Genomic DNA, 21,950 nt, shown 5'->3' with positions numbered 1-21,950 from the left:
AAGAAAGAAATCAAACTTGAGATGGAAGCTTTGATTATACTTAAGAAAGCTACATAAAATATTAATAATGAACGTACCACATCTCCTTTAGGACCTGTTATTCCTGGTGCTCCCCGTTCACCCTTATCACCTTTGCGTCCTTGTAATCCAGGAATACCTTGTAGCCCTGGTGGTCCATCATACCCTTGTGGCCCAACTGGTCCTGGTTGACCCTGAAAAAAACCACAAAAATATAGAATTATTTACATGAAGGATCACAGTGAGCAGGCATTGTTGTTAGTGATTTACTTTAAAATAACAATCTTAGATAAAGCATATCATTCAGAAGAGGTGGTGTGCTACCTACAATAATGTGTAAGATCCACTATGTACTTTTTAGCACAACAGTCAGAGTAGTCTTTCAGAATGAAATAAAAAAGTGTCCTAAGATCCTACAAATGACAATAGGTTAAGATATAAAGCAGCAAACCTCATGGACATTGGCAAATTAACTAATATGTTTGAAATTTCACTTTTTCATTAGTAAAATGGAGGTATTAATATCTCTTCTATATATGAATATCTCAAGGTACAAATATAATAATATATGGGAGAGTGTTTTAGGAACTATCGAGTACTACAAAATCATCCCTCCTTTTTTTTCCTCCTACAAGTAAACCCACAAGTCTTAGTGCAGCTTTAAACTTTTGGACCTTAAAACTGCAGAAATGACAACTATGTGCAAACAATAACATAATTTCCTCACCATTTCTGCCATTCTTCTTTTTCTTAATGACATTTCTAGCTATATAAGACTTCTTCTATAAGGTAGATCAGAAGGAAACAAATCCTTCATTAACCTAAATGCAATATTTATATTCTAACTATGAAAAATCACAATTCTGTCCAGTATCCATTACTCTTTTCTGGGTAATTTTTGATTTGTGATAAGTAACTAACCCTATCATTTAGTCATTTTCCTTGCATTGTCAATCAGTCTCTGAAGATCAAAGTTTTCTTTTTATGACCTTTCATTTTTGGATGGAAAGACATTTGGAATACAATCCTGGACTTTCCTATTCATGGAGGATGTCACTTCAGCATGGAGGGTGAGCTTCTGACTGGATGGAACTATTTACCCAAAGTTCTAGACAGTGTTTAGAGTAAGCCTATGGAGAAACTAGGTAATGTGCTGTGTTTTTGAGAATCACAACTCACATTGTTTCCCCATATGCTCAATGTTTCACTAGTCTGATTAAAGTAGAGGCCTTTTACTGTAATCAGAGTAATTACACTTCTGTGCCAAAGGATATGATGACTTTAAATGTTTAAGTTGTTAGCTGACTAGGCTTTCCATAGGATATCCTGTCCTTTATTTGCCAATAAAGTCCATCTGGAATGATCGGGTAAAGAAAAGGGATTTTCCTTAGTGTTAATCATCACCATTGCCAGACGACTTCCATCCTTAGTTCCAAGCATGGACTGGAAAAGTTACTTCCCCCTCTCCCTTTCCTTTTGTATTAACTTGTTATAAAAATAAAATTAAGACAAAGACTGGCAGACTAGTTTAATTATTTGCAAGGAATGAGGAAACAAGCTTTTTGTCTGGAAATTTTGGTGACATATTTGAAAATAACTGCCACAATCATGCACAGAGCACTGGATCTGAAATTAGGAATATCTGAATTTGTATCTGGCCTCAGTCATTTACCAATTGCATAACTCTGAGCAAGTCACATGACCTCTGCTGTTTCAATATTCCCATTTGTAAAATGAGGGTAATAGTACCTACCTCTCAGGATTATTGTGAGAAGTGAGATAATAATTTTAAAACACTTTATAAATCTCAAAAAGCTGTATAAATACAATCATTATCATTATTATAACAGCAAGTGTGAAAGTATTCAATGTAGAATTATATGTCATCTCTTTTTATCAATCTAATGTATGTATAGTGATCCCATCAAGATTATAATTGTATAATATGGTAAATACAATGTATGAAGATTAACTCATTCCCCAAATAAAAATATTTCTCTCAGGCAAATATATTCTAGAGAAAATAGCAGATCAATGTCCATCAATTTTTTCTTGACTTCTTCAATAAAGCAATTAATTGGCCCATAAAGAGTCATAGACTTCTAGAGCTGCAGGAACCCTTGGAGAATATCTCATTCAACTTTCTCTTAGGGAAAAGACTGATTGAGTTAGGAAGAGGAAAAAAGTACAATTTCTTTTCCCATTAAATTTATTTATTTTTCCCATTAAATGCAAGTGTTTTCTACTAAAAAATTTAATCTTGAGAAAGAATAAACACCATGGTAGATTTTCATGCCCAGTAAAAGAAACTGGAATGTGCATGGCAGAGAATGGGTCAGTTTGGGATGGAATAGCCTCAAAGATATATGTACAGATTTGAATACATATTGTTTAAATATCAGGACTGCAGCTAGGATTACACCTAAAATTCTGAGACATTTTTACTAAGATTCTGAGGATTTTAATTAGTAATGTTCAGACACAGAATAATTATACAACCTCATGCTTAAAACAGGTGAATCAATTTCAGAAGCTTCAAGAAAAATTCAATTCACACTTAAAACTGTTTTAATTTGTCTAATTTAATTTGTCTGATAAGCCACACAGATGAGCTGCTATTTCTATCTACATTTTATTAACTTTATTTTAATTTACTTTAAGACTCTGTCTGTATAAGAAATGTAAAAGAGTAGCCAGTCTCTTAAAGGATAAAGTTGTTGCCCTTAAATCCTCTTCTTCGTTCTTTCTACTCTACTGAGATCTCCACTGACAATGAACACAATATATTTTTTCTTGAGCTAAGGTTTGAAGCCTACTCCAGGTCTAGCTCCATTATGCCTTTTAATTATTTATTTAAATACTATTATGATTTCAAACTATTTTTCTCATCCTTCATACCCTATGTGTTTCAGTGCAACTGTCATTCCTTACATTTATTCTGTTCTTATGCTGGTCTTCTGAGCCTTTTACCAAATAATCCTCTGACTGTAAAATTATTTCCTACTATCATGGCTCAACTCAAGATTTTCTGATCTTCCCACTTAGATAGAAGGACTCTATTCTCCATTCATTTCTCAGCATCATTTCTGTATCTCTCCTTTGCATGCACACATAATTTAGTACCATAACTATTCACATATGCGTCTTCATACTAGAAACTTCAGAGCTGGGAAGAACTTTAGAGATTGAATCTAACCCCATAATTTTACAGATGAAGAACTTTTTAAGAGCAGAATCTATAACTTTATTTTATTTTATTTTATTTTTTGTATCTAGTAATGGTGCTATATGCCTGGTACACTAAAGGTATTAAGTAAATGTTTGCTAAATTAAATTGCACAGCAGAAAATAAGGCTTCTAAATAAGTACACTGGGTTTTTAATCTATTGTACAATACTTCCCCAGGAATTTCCTCTTTGAGTTGATTTTGGGAGCTATTTGTCATCAGCTGCAAAGTGTGTCAGCAAAAGAAATTGAAAGGACTTCTTTAAAACTTCTCTTCAGATAAGAATGTTCTTTTTAAAATCTCTACTATTTTATTTTCCCCCCCAATTTTTTTTTAGCATTTTTATTTAAGGATTTGAGTTCTAAATTTTCTCTCTCCCTTGTTTCTCAAATTTCCCTGAGATATAAGCAATCAGATATAGATTATACGTGGTCAATTATGTAAAACCTTTTAATTTTATATAACCACTATTTCACATTTTGTTATGTTCTCCAAAATTTCTTTGGTCCTGAATTATTCCCTTATGAATAATCTGAGAAATATTTCATGCTCTCTTAATTTCCTTATGGAATTACTTTTATGTATAAATCATGTTCCACTTTTGACTTCATCTTGGTAAAGGGTATGAGATGTTGCTCAATACCTAATTTCTGCCATACTATTTTACAGTTTTCCAGAAATTTTTGTCAAATAATGAATTTTTGTCCTAAAAACTTGTATCTTTGGATTTATCATATATTAGATTACTATGGTCATTTACTATGATGTAATTTGTATCTCATTTATTTCACTGACCCACCACTCTATTTCTTGATCAAAATTAGATTGTTTTGATGATAACCACTTTATAATATAGTTTGTGATCTGGAATGGCTAGATAACCTTCTTTTGCAGTTTTTTTCCCCATTCACATCTCCTTTATATCTTTGAGCTTTTGTTCTTCCAGATGAATTTTATTATTTTTTTCTATCTCTATAAAATAACATTTGATAGTTTGATTGGTAAGGCACTGAATGAATAGATTTATTTGGGTTATATTATATTGGCTCAGGCTACCCATAAGCAATTAATATTTTTCTAATTATTTAGTTCTGAGTTTATTTGTATAAAAATTGGTTTATTTTTATACAAGTGTTCTATAGTTGTGTTTGCATAGTTTCTAGGTTTGTCTTGGCAGGTGGAATCTCAAGTATTTTATGTTGTCTACAGTTATTTTAAATAGAATTTCTCTTTTTATCTCTTGTTATTGGACTTTGTTGGTAATCTATAGAAATGCTGATGATTTATGTGGGTTTATTTTGTATCCTGGAACTTTGCTAAAGTAAATAATTTCAAGCATATTTTTAGTTGATTCTCTAGGATTTTCTAAATATAACATTGTATCATCTGCAAAGAGTGATAGTTTTGTTTCTTCATTGTCTATTTTAATTCTTTTAATTTCTTTTTCTTCCCTTATTATTATAGCTGACATTTCTAGTAAAATACTAAATAATAGAGGTGGTAAAGAGCATCTTTGCTTTACCCCTGATTATACTGGGAAGGCTTCTGGCTTATCCCCATTATATATAATGCCTGCTGATAGTTTTAGATAAATATTACTTATCATTTTAAGGTAAGATTTTATTTGTCCTTATGCTTTCTAATGTTTTTTATTAATAGAAATGGGTGCTACATTTTGTCAAAGATTTTTTTCTGCATCTATTGAAATAATCCTATGATTTCTGATGGCTTTGTCATTGATATAATCAATTATGCTAATAGTTTTCCTAATAATGAATCAGCTCAATATTCTTGGTATAAATTCCATCTAATCATAGTATATGATCCTTATGATTTGTGACCCACAGTTAAAGAAGCTAGGGACTAGATCAATGGTCTGACTTGATTATGATGAAATTTATCAGGAATAATTAAAAAGCATCTTAGATTCAAAAAAAATCTATTTCACAAATATAAGATGGAGAAAAGATATTGACACTTTTGTGAATAGTGAGTTCAGGAGAGAGTTTGACATGGAAATCAGAATGGACTAGTCCAGGCTGAATTGAAAGGCATGAATGTTTGAAAAAATAGACATATTCATTCTACCATATTCTGCCATTATTAGGTCTTATCTAAAATACTAGGTTTGGTTCTGGACATTACATTTTTAAGAAAGACAGAGGAGCTACCCACTTGCATCTCCCAAGTAAAATGGGTATGGAGAAACTGGAGACTTGGAGACATGACAATTTGGAGACATAGCTGGTATTCAGACCCTGATAATGGGTTGTGGAAGAAAATGGAAGAAAACTGAATTTGGTACTATTATGAGAAAGATAATTTCCAATTGACATCTCAATAAGTAAGTAATAGTATACCTTAAGTGGGACCTGTGCCAACATGCAAAATGTAACACTTCAATACCTCAATGACCTATGATATCACAGGAATCTCTCTTACATCTTCATCTTTACATCTATAAGATGTAAACTGCAATCTCTTCAGAGCTAATAATTTAAGTAACTGCTGCTGCTAAAAAATCCATCTTTTCAAGTGGAATGTAAATTCTTTACAGGGAGGGATTATTTCAGTTATCTTTCTATCTACAATATTTAGCATGTTTGTCTCACATGGTAGTCATTTAATATATGTTTGTTGAATCAAATCCCATAAATAAAATCTCTGAGACTGAGCCTCTCTGAACTTACCAGATGTACTGCAAGACTCAAAGCAGAAGCCTTTCTACATTGGCAGGAACTGTGGAGTTTATGCTATGTTAGAGTAGCATTTGGAAATACAAAGTCACTTCCTGATGGGACATGGTGGCAGAAGTTTAACTGAAGCAATAATATTAATAAGGCATGTTATCAATGTCTTTATGAAATAAAAAGTGACTTCTTATTGCTTGCATGCTGTTCTGACAAGCAGCCTAAGTTAATATAGAGATATTGATAACCTAAAAAGTGATTAATTTCTGAGATAGAATAATAGTCGTAAAATGTAGAGGGACAACAATCTGCTTGAATAGATAAATTAATGGATCTTTCAAAGGATCATATGTGCTAATCATGTGGAAGTTACTATATTTACAGTATAGGACTACAGTGATGTTTATGCAGATTTGAAAACACAGTAAGACAATAGATACATTAATCTAAGGATGAAAAACAAAAGGATGATTTGCTGAATATCATCCATATATTACATATAAAGTTGTTTGGTATTGGTTTGAAGTAAGCCAGTATGACACTTCAATGGTCTTAAACAACTTTTAGTTTTGGTTGGGTGTTCTTTTGGAGGTTAGGGGCTATATAACCTATTTTTAAAAATTACTCTCAACAAATCATGGGTATCTTTGTAACCAGGAGACAGTTAATGAATTCAGTAATTGTTTGACTGACAGCCTCATAGCTACAGAGGAAGTGCCTATCTATAGAGCCATTCATTTTTTGATTTCTCTGTTGAAGAATACCAATCAGTCACTGACTGGGATTGTTCCAGAACTTGTAGTGTAGGCTAGGAATGGAACCAAGAATTATATCTACATTTCATTTAGACTAAACACAAGTCACATGAAAGCAATCTCTTTTTCAGGTTGGCACTAAATTAGTTTGGCCCTCTCACATTCAAGGATATGGTGATCCAAAAATATATGTCATGAAAGTTTAGGTAGAGATAGTAGGAGTGGGGTGAACAGTGTTGAGTTCGGGGAGGGCATTCATTTGGCAATGACAACCAAATTTCTGGGAACCAATTCCCAAGTAGCAGGAGTTTCAAACAGCCTTCCAAATTTCCTACCACTATATTTGTCCTAATTATCTTTCTGAGGATATACTTTCTTTTCTGTTTTTGACTTAGTCTTTTAATTCTTTCATTTCTCTTCATTCCCATTGATTCCACTGCCTAAGGACTAGTGTGTGACTCAGGACCCTTATGCCTAACAAACATTTCTGTATTAGAATTCTCTTACCCTCCTGTCCCAGTCTTGCCCCAAGATCTCATCATGACATGAACTGATTCTGAATTTTTGAAAGTGATATCAGTGGATTACAAGCTCTGTCAATCCTATTAACCTAGAAGGAATTTTTGTCTGATCTTTGTTATGAACTGTACTTATCACTGATAGCTAAGGGTTAATCTAAGTATACATAAGGGTTAGCTAGGTGATACAATGGATAGAGTGCTGGTCCTGGAGTCAGGAGGACCTGAGTTCAAATTAAGCCTCAGATACTTATTTGGCTGTGTGACTCTGGGTAAATCATTAAATTCCATTTGATTCAGTTCTTCATCTGTTAAAATGAGCTGGAGAAGGAAATGGGAAAACTTTTGCCAAGAAAACCCCAAATGGGGTCATAAAAAATAATATACAACTGAGCAGCAACAACAACAACAAAAAGTATACATAGCTTCATCACTTACTGACTGCTTATCAATATAGCTTATTAGGTACAGCTTAGAGGTAGAAAACCCTGGTTTGTACCTTACCTCAGATACTTGTTAGCTATGTGATTCTATAACCTACCCCTTTTGAATCCCAGTTGTATTATTTGAAAATCATAGTAACTATCTCACAGAATTATTGTAAGCATTAAAGAAGATTTTATATACACACACATATATATATAAATATACACAAGATTTTCATTATGCATATATATATATATATACACTATACATACATGTATATATAGATCTACATCTATGTACAATATATATGTATACATATCTATCTATCTATCTATCTATCTATCTATCTATCTATCTATCACTTGGTAAACCTGTAAGAATTTTACTTAATTCCTTGCAGGAAAAAAAAAAAAAACCTATATAGATTTCTTATGAGCATTTGTATATCCCTTATATCAACATCACTCCTGTCCCATTAGTTTTAATTACCTATCTTTGTATACAGTCTTTCCATTAGAATGCAAAATCAGGGACATTGTTTGATTTTTGTTTTATAACCCTAGCACTACATAATAGGTGCTTGAAAATGTTTGTAGAGAATAGCTCAATTGTCAAAAATACATGGATTTTCAGAGCCAAAGCAGTTGGCATTGTTGAAAATACTTTATTTCTAAAATTCGGCTGTTATGATGAATTGTAGCTTGTAGGTATTTAGAGTTTATTAAATGAAATCTACCCAAATCTTCCCTTCACTTTCCCGCACAACTCAACATTCCTCTGTGATGCTTGTTTTAGATAGATACCGATGGACTAATTTGATGGAATGCTATCCAACTGCCTGACATAATCGAGGCAATATATCTTTTTCATCTATTTTAGCGTGGTAGTTGATGGTAGTTTGGGGGCTGGAGTGTGCATAACCTGTTAGAACATCTCAATGAAAAAACTGCAACATGGGGCCATAGAAAATACTATATTTGGAATCAAAGATGTGGAGTTTAAACCCTGCCTCTGGTATTTATTATGTGTATAACACAGAGCAAATCCTCATTTTCCTCATCTATAAAAGAAGAGGGTTAGACTAAATGAGTTAGATATGTCTTTCAGATCTAAACCTATGATTGTTTTTCTTAAGAATAAAAATCAGTCCTTTAAATGTTAGTATAGAACTATAATTGTTGTGGATGGAACTCATGTTGTTCTTGGTCAAGTAGCAAAACCTTGATTTGTTTTGTCTTGTACACAATTGGGTTCTGGATATATTTATAGCCTGGAGCTCCATGTGGAAATTTTTAGCAGCTTGGGGGAATTCCTAACAGCAAAATTCTTGAAGTTTTTTGGAAAAAGGGGGAGGTCAGGAGGGTAAAAATTAATATGGATATTAGTATTGCACCAACTAATTATAGATATTTGGTTAAATAATAAGCCATTATTCAACTAGATGTTCTCTGAATACACTTAAAAAGAAATAGCAAATCTCTTGAGATTTTGTGCTTTCCTACATCTAAGATCATTCCAGAAAGTAAAGGCCTCCAGGCCAAAGAACCCATCTGTTAGAAATGGAAAGCTAAAAAAAAGGAACTACATGAATACATTTTCTGGTCAATAGTGAAAAAATGTGATTTTATATAGCACAGGTAACATGAACTGGAACCTATACTATCATACTCTCTTATTTTTAGAGCTACTTAGTGGGTCATAGAAACACTTAGTTTTTATATTTGCTCAGTCAAAACTGTGTGGGGGGGTGCAAGTCAGGAATTAGGGGCCATCTACAGTCATCCTGATCTATGTCTGACCATGGACCCAGATGGCTCTGGAGGGGAAAGTGAGGCCGGTGACTTCGTACAACCCTCCTTCACTTAAATCCAATTCACCTGCGAGTCACCTTCTTAAAGTCCTCTTTGTGAAGAAACAAACAACAAACGACAGATCAGGTGTTACTTCAATTGTGTTCTTGGCCAATGTATGTATGTTTTAGTTTGCTAGTTAACAATACAATTATCTTATTATTAAAATGTTTGTTATATAGTCACTAACAATACAGCTGCTCTATGTATATAAGCTACTGTCTGTGTTTGCATAATTAAAACATTCTTTGCACATATACATAGTAGATAATAATACATTTATTTTAAGTATTAAAGCATGACACAATAGCTAAAAATACAGAAACTATGTGTGTAAATATGCACTCAAGCATGTATGTGTGTGTGCAAAATTGAACTCAACTTCAAAATTAGTGTTCTGCCCATTTCATTATGAGACTATTTTCTTAATAAGATGCTCATCTAACTAACAGGTTATGCACATTCCAGCCAACAACTTAAACTCCAAAGCCATGTCCTCTAGTTCCTCTGTCTCGTTCTCTACACACACACACACACACACACCCCTTCTCAATTATACTCTTCATTTATTGACATATATTGACAGTCAGTCAGACAATATAGCATATTATTAATTCTCAATTATATTTATATTGCAATGCCTTCCCTCAAAACTGGTAGGAAATGGTGAGGGAAATGGTGGTGTTTCTCACTTCAAGCTCTACAAGCTAATCCTGAGATATCAGAATGAGTTCCAATGTTTAGTATATAGAGAGAGTTCAGAAAAATGGAGCTATATAAAAAGACTTTGTGGATATTTTTCTTATGTGTAGAAACATAGGAAAGAAATACTTTATGTAAATAAGACATGGCATTCTATAAATGAAGAGCTAGCAGATGAAACTAGAATTTGGAAGATTTCTACAGAGTTTTAGAAAATGCTAAAGTGGGGTTTCTAGGATTCTTGTCTGTTGGAATTTTAAGTTGAAGAGATTGAACATGTTGCTTTGCAGACAATAATTGTCAGTGATAAACCAAACAAATTTATTAAAAACTTTGTTGGAAAGCAGTAAGTTTAAAGGATATTTGGAAATAGGATACATTTGTTAATATGGGGCTGTGAAAAGAATCCATGAAAGGAAAATCAGCTTTTATTGACTTTGCTGACTTTTAACCTGGAGATATCATTTCTTTTTCATGTCATGCAGGTGATAAAAAGCTGGCTTACAGCTAGGAAGATCTGGCTTCAAGTTCCATTTCTGATACATCCTAATTGTCACCAAATGTCTCAGTGCTTTTGGCAATTCCTTAAAACTAAGTTACAGAGAAAGTGCTGATGAGCAATGTTAGAGCATATCAATGAAATGACAGGCCCAGTCCCCATTCTTATTCCTTTATCAGAACCCTTATGGTTCATATATTGGAGGTTTTTATTGTTAGGAGCATTAATTTGACTCATGAGCACTAGATGGCAGTCATTGGTGCTCTTTAAATACTAGCCTAGATTCCATAATTAGACACATTTTTGGATGAATTTAGTACAGTGCTTCACATAGCAATCATCTTCAAATTATCAAGACAGCTTTGGTCATTGTAACCCATTTTCAAAAGGTGAAGGAGAAATTCCCCACTTGGCACAGGGTCAAAGCTGTGCTGGCAAAAGCTTAACAGTTGGTTCTATATAAGTATATATAAGTATTTCTATACTTTTAAGTTTATTATTATTAATCTTTTCTCCATCAGTTTTTTAAAAGTCTAGACAATCAATAAAACAACAAATTAAGCCTCAAATTGTAGTGCTTGATGATTTTTGAGGCATAAGGCTGACAATGAAAATTTGATGGAATGCTGATTCAACTGCCTGTCATAATCTAGGCAATAAACCCAAATGGGGTCACAAATAGTTGGACATGACTGAAATAATTAAACAACAACAAAATTGTGTGCCTGTCTGACTTACTAAGATCTGAGCATACAAAGAAAGCCAAAAATAGTCTCTACTCTTTAAGGAGAGAAAATATGCAAACAACTATATATAAACAAGATACAAGTGTGGTCACAAGCTCATGCACACACACACACACACACACACACACACACACACACATAAGATGTGCTAAATTGTAGATAATCAACATAGAGAAGGCATTAGTAATAAGGGGGTTAGGAAAGGTTTCTTGCAGAAGGTGGGACTTTAGCTAAGACTTGAAGGAAGACTCATGGAAAGGGCAAAAATCATTTAAAATCAGTAAGCCTTAATTTCTCTTATGTGTAAAATAAAGGGACTAATATTTGCTACTATCTATCTCATAAGTTAAAAGATGCTATTATGTATGTAAAATGCAACATAAATGAACATTTTTATTATATGAAAACAGAACTCAAATGGTGGATGTAGATCATAACAGATTTTTCTCCTTCAGGCAGTAAACTCATTTCCTAATTCCTTTTCTCTGACATATATACAAAGAGAAAAAAAAATTAAGAGTCAAAACTTGAGGTCCTGAGAGATAGAAACCCCGGGGAAAAGTCTTGAGTCAGGAAATACTGGTTAGTATTAAGAGAGAGTTGACAAATATGAAAAGGTTAAAACAATGGACCCCAGTGATAAAATAAGATAGGAAGAAACTCAGCACTAAGTCCCTCTCCTGACTGACTACAATACAAACATGATCAAAGTTTTTATGAAGGCCCTTTGCCAGGGCAATTCCAAAGGGATTGTTGCTTTAGGCAAATATTTGCCTGTCTACCAGTTAACTGGTATTATTCTAGCTATCAGTAGGTGGATTTATAGAAAGTGAGAGGAGTAAATCAATGGCTTTAGTAAATTTGCAGTCAAGTTGAGACAAGGTGTAGAAAATGTTTACATACAAATATTTGTGGAATCTATATGCAACTAACCGTACAACATTGGGGGAGTTAGTTAGCTCAATCTCCTTTCTTTTTGCTGCCCACATTCCAATCATTTTATGACTTTAATCCCTTTACTAGAAACTGAAGGAGGATGGATAGAGAAGGCAAAACTCAAACTCTCTTAATTTTTTAGTAATCCTGATAAAAGGGTAGAATTATGAAAATAATGATCATCATCATACTAAATAGCATTTATTATCACTTTAAAGTGTGCAAATTGCTTTATAAATTTTATTTCATTTGATCCTCATAATACTTCTGTGAAGTAACATAGAAGGATACTGTAGTTTACATTAGTCCTTTAGGATTAATGTAAAGGACTGGCTAGGATATATATGTTTTAAGAATATGGATTATTTGATAACAGCCAACTAATTTTGCTTTTCCAAATTCACCATTGACTTGGAAAATTGAGAATTAGTTGTATTCAATCTTGTGTATATAGGTTCAAAATTTCTGGTCCTTTCATTTATGAGATTCATATGATTTTAAAGCTGGAAGGAACTGGATACCTCATCGAATCCAAGAGTCCTTAATCTCTTTTGTGTCATGAGACACAGTTGTGTAGTGAAAACTACACTTTTTTAATGTTTTTTTTAAAATTCATCAATAAAATAAATGCAAAATTTCAATAAATGGTTAAACTTTTATTATGTGTCTATTATGTGCCAGGCACTATGTTAAGTACTAATTAGACCAAAAAAAAAAGATATAATTTTTTTCCTCTCATCCAAATTCACTAATTGTAATCCAGTTTAGAATGTCAGATTAAGAATTAATATATTGGGGGAAGCTAGATGATACAGTAGATAGCACACTGACCCTAAAGTCAGGAGGACCTGAGTTCAAATGTGGCCTCAGACATTTAACACTTTGTGTCACCTTGGGCAAGTCACTTAACCCTAATTGCCTAACAAGAGAAAAAAAAAAGATTAAAAAAAAGTATTCATATTATACAACTTTTTAATTTTATGGACAGAGGATAACTGGCAGACTACAGGTCAAAGAAGTGATAAATATTAGCTATATGACTCTATTTTGCCTCTCTGGTCTTCAATATCCTCATCTCCAGAATGATGGTTTAGAATCGAGGCCCTAATTCGTTTCCAAGATCATTTTTACTAGCTCTAACTTGTGATGATTCCCTCTATGATATTTTGTTAAAGAAATTGAGTTATATTGATTTTCTGAATAATTGGAGGGTCTTTGTGTAAATAGATATCTTCTTGGTTAAAAATAGGACTTGGAGACCTAGATCATCATCCCAGACTACTGTTACAGCTCTTGGGAGAGCACTAGTGTCCCCCTTCTGTGTTACAGCAGTCATTGAGGAATATATATTCATGCTCCTTCAAATATCCTAATTTCCAAGTTCCTCAATCTAAGTAACTTGTATGACTTACTTCTTTACTTTAGTTACACACACACACACACACACACACACACACACACACACACACACACACAAATATACTCTTGCTCTTAACATAACCCACAAGTATTTCACAAGTTTATTGACCCTGAAGTTCCTTTATCTTATTGGTCTTTTAATTTCATTTCTTCTTATGCCTTAATCCTTCCAGACCTTTTCTTCAGCTTCCCCATGATCTGAAATCTCTTTTTCCTTCAGAATTTTGTCAGGCCATTCATTATCTCTGTTCTGACGATTCTCCTCCTTTCTCAGTCTTCAGCCATTCTTCAAGTAGCTCAACTGTACACTATCCTCTAACCTTAAATTCCTTGCCCTTTTGCCATAGAGTAGCTCACATTTTGCCAAGAACAAACTTATTTTCACCATCTACCTCTTCTACTCCTGCTAAATGTTGTTGATTGGAGCTGGAAAAGTCATGCAACCAATGTTTATTCCAAATTTTCATTCAATATCTCAAATGCCTTCTCACTATACCAAAGAATCCTTTTATCCTTCCATTACTGAGTCTCTATGATGGCTTATGATGGCTATTCCAAACTTCTTATCACTTCAAGTTTTCCACATCATCTTTCTCAGCTGAGATCTTTATCTAATACTTTCTCTGAAAAAAAATGACCTCCCACCATTTCTTCCTTTATTCTAGTTTCTAATGAAGAGGTGTTCATTCTCCAAAGCTAACTACTCAACATGTTTTTTTGATTCCATGAACTCTAGTCTCCATCAGGACATTGCTCCTACTATTATCCCCTTTCCCTATCCCTCTCCATTGTCTTTTCACTGCTTCCTACAAGTCTCCTCTACCTTTAATTGACAAATTTAATGGCCTCTTTTCAATCCCCATCGTTCTTGATCTTTTGGCAGCACTATTGATCACTCTCTAATTTATGATATTGGATCTTCTCTGACCTCTTCTTAATTCCTTCTGCTGATGCATCATCCTTGAATCAATCAGTCAACAAACATTATAAAGCATATGGTTGTATCCCAAGGCTCTATCTAGTCCTGCTTCTTTTTTCTTTTATACTCTCTCACTTGGTAATATTATAAGCTCCCATTGGTTTAATTTACTATTATTGTTTTTGTTGTTGTTTGGCCTTTGTTCTCGAAAAAAAAACATTACATAAAGGAGATGGTACCATGACAAGCAAGTGAACTGGATTTAAGTGAGGGAGGGCTGTGCAAGGTCATCTGCCCTATTTTCCCCTCCAGAGCCATCTAGGTCCTGTGGCCAGTTATAGATCAAGATGGCTGGAGATGATCCTAGATGCAGTTTCTGATTCTAATCTCTTTTCTGAGCTCCAGTTGTACATCATGAATTACCTATTGGACATTTAAAAAATGGATATCCCAAAGATCATTCAAATTTGACATGTCTAAAACAGAACTCATCTTTCCCCTTAATCCACACCTTTCCCAAACTATCCTTTTTCTGACTCAGAATGATTTCCTTACTTTCTGTTTGAACAAATGGAAAAAGATCAAATGACTCAGTGAAGGAGACAATTATTTAGTGACAAAGCTGTCTCTTAGTTTGATGCTTTTTTAACCATGCTGCCACTAGGAATGAAATTCAAAAAGCTTATATAGTAAAGTGTATCTGAGGACTCAGATTTACTGTTCCTTATTTTCTAAATGTTTCTTTAATTATAGCCTTAAAATGCTCTACAAAATTTATACATAATAATAATTGAAATAATTTCTGATCAGAGCAACATTAAGACTATGTCAATAGACTACTGGGGATATGCTGTGTTATAAAGTATGTTAACAATTTTGAAAGGGGAAAGTCTGTCTTTTATAAATTTTGGTAGTTTAAAATTATATGCAACCCTGCAGATGGTCATCTTTATTCCTGGATTTCCCTCCTGAGGTTACCTGGTTTATATGTGATTATTTGTTTAGCAGACAAACTCGATTTTAATAAGTAAAGAAGAAAAAAAGCAATCCCCTGAGGAAATTGATCTTATTTCAGTCTGGTGGAATGATGATAATGTGCTGCTCATTTGTTCAGACATGAAACCCAGAATCCTTTGCTAGCGGAAACCAAATGACCTTAACATCAATTCCAGAGGAGTGACTCAGCTTGCACACAGTTCTGACTAGGAAAAACAACAAACATTCAATCTTCATAAAAGCCATTCTTAAAGGACAGTTTTTATCCAAGCCTTGAAAGGCACTACCCTTTTATGAAGTCTAGAAACAGGAAAAAAAACCCACTGTTCTTAATTTCCATAATATCATCTTATTCTTCATGTTTTTTTCCCCAAAGTATTTGATATAAACTTATGACATCACAGATGATCAAAGAGTTGAGAAATTCTGTATGAAGATACATATTATTCATTAAAAATCAATGAGCAATCTAAATCCAGTGTAATTACAGCAAACTAATTTATTAATCAATGGATTCATGACATTGGACAAAAGCTGTACCTATCTTGTATTCAATTTCTTGTTGATGTTATTTTTGGAATATTTTAGTGCCCTTTTCCCCATTTATTTGGTAAATAAATTGGTAATTAATTCTTGCAGAGCATGGAAGTTTAAAACATGTACAGTAATTGTTCTCCCTAGTTTAAATTTTTTTTTTTGTATTTCAAATAAATTTCAAGTTGCAAATGTCAGTTTAAATATGAAAATAATGTATCACAATAAATGCTGATAGTAGAATTCACTGAATTAATAAATTCAGCTGAAGTCTCTTTAAGCTAAATATAAATCTTTGTGAGACAAAACAGTACCACTGCTTGGGAAGCTATAAAATGAACATGCCATGAAAGCATTATTCAGCAGGCAATGAACATCATGACTACTAAAAAAGACTAGCTAGATTTTATCGCAAGTGATTCACTTACAAAAGATTTCCAACTGCAAACTGTCTTGGTTTCCTTTGGCTTGTTTTCAAATCTATCTTCAGGTGGTGTCCTTTGGCCAGAGTCTTTGCAATATCAATAAGTTATCAATAAAATTAATTTATCCATGACTCATTTTACTTAGAAGGTCATTCATGACACTCATTTTTTAGTCATGTCTTACTCTTTGTGACCCTTTGGGGGATTTTCTTGGCAAAGATATTGGAGTGGTTTTCCATTTCTTCCTCCAGCTCATTTAATGGATAAGGAAACAGTCAAATAAATGATTTGCTCTTGTTCACAGAGATAGGAAGTGACGGAAGACTGTTTTGAACTTTCTGACTTCCAGGCCAGCACTCCATCTAACTATCTAACTTCCCTGAAAAGTGTTGAACTGAGGTATAATACAATTCATTCTCTTCATAAAGATGTATAGTCTAGAAGGAATGTCAAGGATGAAACATCAGAGGAACAGAATACAGAAAAAGAGCCTCTGATCAAAGAATATAATTCTCTCCCATTAAGGGAAGAAGGTTTAGAAAATGACTCTTGGAAAAGGTCGAGATAGAAGTCATAGAACAGTTCCTAGAACCTATAGATCTTGTGCCATATCCTATATCATATTCATATTTCTCTCCCTGTAAATTTAAAGATTATAGATTTGGAACTAGAAGAGATTTCAGAGTTCATCCAATTCAATTCTTTCCATTTTATAAGCTTGGGAAGTTAATCTGAAGTACATATTTTACATATATATCCATACATATATAATACATATGTATACATACATATATATATGTATGTATATATTCTATTATCCATGGGACAATCAATACTACAAAACATGTCTTCATATACTACTACATATAATCAAAATAGAGGGTCTTACTTAATTTACCCATTAGTCTTGACAATAGAAACCTAAACCAAAATACAGTTCTATATCTGTTTGCTATAGACCATAGATCTAGAGTGAAAGGGATCTTAGTGGCCAGCTCTAATACAATCCTCTCATTTTGCATATGAGAAAACTGAAGTGGCAGGAGGTCACACACTGATAGATATTAGAGATGAAGTTTAAACTCGTTACTCTGAATATATAGCCAGCTTCCTTTTTCCTATACCAAATTATTTTTCCTTCATCATTCATATTACACTGATTGCAATATTTTTGAAGCAAAGGTACCTTCCCCTTCCCCATTTTCCAGGACATTGTCAAACTAAGTTAACTAAATGAAAAGGATGAAAGATAGACCCATTTGCAAAATACCAGTTAATATCCATCTCTCCCCCCCTCCCCGAAAACAGGACAAATATTATGTTATCCAAAATAGGATGTAAACTTTGAAAGAACTTTGGAAAAATGGATTTTGAATCCCAAGGTTTTTTTTTTTTTTTTAATAAGCAGTTTCCTCCACTACAAAGGAGTTTATAGGATCAAGGAATCTATAAAATACCATGCTCTTAATTGTTAATGTCATTATGATATTCCATTTGAATTTATCATTTTTGAAAGACATTACTTATACCAGTAATCAAATATTTTAATTTATTTGGTAAATCAAAATCAACATTAAATAAATAAACATTTTTTTTCCTGAAAATTTAGCTTAACTACAAACTCCTCAGTAGGGTTATGGTAAAGAACAACAATGAACACCTGTTTGGACTGGAATACACAGTTAAAACTTGAAGAGTAATCTTAGCCAGACCAATTGTTTTTAAATGTTGGATTTTTTTAATGATGGGGGTGGGGTAATGTGTGGGTGTTTTCTCAAGATCCTAAAAAAAGTTCAGGAAGTTTAGCAGATGTTTTCTGTTAATAGGGGTTAGAAGAACCAATAGCTATGTCTGCTTTTTTTTTTTTTTTTTTTTTAAACATGTAATTTCATTTGGGAGAACATTATTCCCCCCTAAATTGTTCTCTCTTGAATACTGTCACGCAGGCCAAGTTTCTAAGCTCATGAGGTTTCACAAGTAACTTAGTTTATATATATATATGTAATGCAAATCCCTAGAGGAAGCTAGAATCTATGTGAAAGTTTTATCACTTATCTAAATAGAACAACTGCTTTTTCTAATTCTGTAGATATAACAACACAGCATACAGATAATCTTTTAAAATTTTTTTTTGGTTTGAAAATAGATACAACATTAGTATAGATTAGCCTACTATTTTCCCAATTTTTATTCAACAGAGTAAATAGTCAAAATCAGTATTATAATAAAAATTCAGTTACACATATTTGTGAAAATCTCTTTGGTGGAGTATAGGAAAGGAATGAAACATGTAAGGCTGAAAATTTCTGACTGTATGTTTGCTCTGCTCTCCTACATCTGAATTATCAAAGATCTATGATTTTCTTCCTACGTTCACAATCTGAATAACACTGGGAGAAAAATAGGTCTAGTTTATTAAAATTTTGAAAACTCTTGAAATGAAGAAAATAAGGTATAAGATATTTTAAATCTTATTTAAGCTCCCCAACTGGTTAAATTTTGGGGGGTACTTTTTAGTATATATACACACAATATTCTTCAAAATATTTATATAGTTTTAGACTTCTACAGCAAATACAGAATTTCTGAATAAATAAAATGGCTGTTCCCATCTCTGTTCCCATCTCTGCCAGCTGGTTAATGCAACAAGAGGTTGCAGAAGCTTCTATTAAAAAAAAAAACAAAATAAAAACAAAACCTTGTTAAAATTTTAGAAATCCAACTGACTACATGTTTTGTAGATTGTCTTATTTCTACACATGGATACTGGATACATTGTGAATATGGAACAAATTCAAGAACCTGAGATTTTCATAGCTTTATGGAGATGACTTAAGTCATGAAGAATTTTAATCAAGCAGCTTACAGAGGGCTGTTGTGCTGTTATCTAACTACAGCAGGCAATGACCAAAAAAGTCTCATCAAAAACTGCACTTTTCTTTTAAAGTGAAATAGAATGTATTTTGCAGGTTGAAATGAATTTGGGAATTTTTTTTTTTTAGAGGGAGGAACTTGCACTTATATATGTAACTCTACCAATATGTAAAAATTAAAGTGTTCAGTCATGTCTGACTCTTTGAGACCCAATTATTGGTCAATATTTGCCAATATTGGCAAATACACTGAAGTGCTTTTCCATTTCCTTCTCCAGCTTATTTTATAGAAAAGGAAACAGACAAATAGGGTTAAATGAACTGTTCAAAGTCATACATCTAGTAAGTATTTGAGGCAAGATTGAATTTGAATTTGTGCCTCTAGATTCTCTATTTACAGTGCCACCTAATTACCTGAAAAAATTAATATAGGATAAAGTTAAACTAATTATGATGGAGACAATGATCTCATATAAAGAAATTCCCAGCATCAATCTGAGATAATTGGTAAATGTAGAATTAAAAGTTTTTATATGAAAAGTATTTCAGTTCCTATTGAAAGATTAGAGATTTTCCTTTATGGAAAGAAAAAAAGGCAAATTCTGTTATACTTGGATTAATTTAAGGATTAAAAAAAACTCACAGTAGTTCTTAGTCCAAAGCTACAAAACTTTTGGTGTAAGACAAAATCAATCTCTGAAAACAATTTGCATGACCTGCTGATTAGCTTCATAATAGATAGTGAAATAAGATTGTGCTGAGTATCCTCATGTGCCTTTTTTTCTTTCAAATTAATTAAGATCAAATTAAGATGAAATGGCTTGTGCCTTCATGCCAATTCCCCTCCAACAGAGGCTCAATAGCTTCTCTGAGATTTCTTTTCTGTTCTGAGAATTTTGTAGGGCCCATGTAAGATTGGATGTGGAAGTTTGGATGTACTGGAATTTTTACTCACATCGTGGGCAAGATGTTTTGACAACTAGACTGATAAAGGAAACAGTAACCTGATGCTCAATACAGGCAACAAGTACAGAGTGGAATTTCAATGGTGGTTCTGATAAAAAACAGGGGAGACTAATAAGGCAGGTCTAATGTGAATATTATTTGATTTTCTATTTTATTGTACAGTAATATTTTTTTTGAATGATGAAATCTATAAATGGATAACATATTGACTTGTATAACTCAAGGTTTTTTTTTTTTTTCATTTTGTCTATCAAACAAGAAAATTTGGGGCTCTCTGAGGATAGGAACAATCTTATTCATTCTGTGTTACTGAATGTTCACATAGTAGGCACTCAGTGGCACAAAGACACATAGTAGGCACTGATGCTTTGATGTACCATCAATATTAATTATTTATATTTTTGTTTTTTGCCACTGACAAGAGTTTTGATTTAGATTCCTTTATGGTCACAGGCAAACAAGGAAAACTAAAAATGAAGAGGAAGAAAAAACATAAAGTAATTGCCACGTTCCTTGTCAACGTCTGCTTTTTGAAGAAATGACATAAAACACCACACAATGCTAGTTAGATTAAAATGATCTTAATTTGTAGAGTTGGCCCATTGTATCTATTTTAGTTGTTTTTCAAGGTGCACAACATTTATTTAACTCAGACACGACAAACCTGCTTACATGTGAATGTTAGTGCCTTATCATTTGAAATCTTGACTTTATGATGAATTGCCAAATTGTAACTTTATCTCTTCCTCTTCCAAATTAAAACAAACAAAAAACCAAAAAACACCTACTGAAATAAAATAAACTAGTGAATATAAAAAGCAAAAAATCATGTTGGAGGGAATATATCCCTAAGCTTATTCATGATCAGAGCCCTCCAAATACAGAGCTGATTGTTTCTCCTACACCATACCAATCTACTCCTTCTTCCTTAGTCCTACAAAAGACTATTCATTCACAACAAGTTGATATAATTCTTCCAGATCATTTTTTTTTGCCATGGTTCACATACTCCATTATTCCTTTTTCAAAATTACTTACAAAGCTTCTGGTCTCTATCTTCAATATATTCTAAAAATCCTTTCCAATGCCACCAGGGTTTTAAAGACCCCACAATAAAATGCTCATAAATATGATATTTTTAAACAATTCCATTAACATGAAAATATGAATTCTTGCTTTTCATTTTCACCAATGGGTGGAAATTTTGAAAGTCACTGTTAAGATTCACCCTCTTTAATTTTTCCCCCAATCAAATATATAAATATTGATGACTCCTAATTACACTTGAACAGTTGTAACCTAAAGGAACACATGGACTAAATAATGTTTTATAATTTAATTTGGGTTTTTTGGGTTTTGCATCAAGTCCTGGATAAGGGAGCAAGGATCAAAAACATTTTTTTTTGTACTGTGTGGGAGAGGAAAGTGTTCTTATGCTTCGAAAGAATTGGT

General features: G+C 32.9%; 1 protein-coding gene across 2 annotated transcripts in view; it reads right to left on the bottom strand.

The window, feature by feature from the left end:
* Positions 1-21,950, bottom strand: part of COL4A2 (collagen type IV alpha 2 chain) — a 276,248-nt gene that overhangs the window by 118,173 nt on the left and 136,125 nt on the right. For both annotated transcript variants that reach the window (XM_074299526.1, XM_074299527.1), the window contains exon 5: positions 78-212. In XM_074299526.1, the coding sequence (XP_074155627.1) occupies positions 78-212 (135 nt within the window). The remainder of the gene's footprint in view (positions 1-77; positions 213-21,950) is intronic.

This window comes from Sminthopsis crassicaudata, chromosome 3 (genome assembly GCF_048593235.1).
Source record: "Sminthopsis crassicaudata isolate SCR6 chromosome 3, ASM4859323v1, whole genome shotgun sequence".
Lineage (NCBI taxonomy): Eukaryota > Metazoa > Chordata > Mammalia > Dasyuromorphia > Dasyuridae > Sminthopsis > Sminthopsis crassicaudata.
The sequence above is the reverse complement of the archived record's forward strand: the minus strand, read 5'-3'. Positions and strand labels throughout refer to the sequence as shown.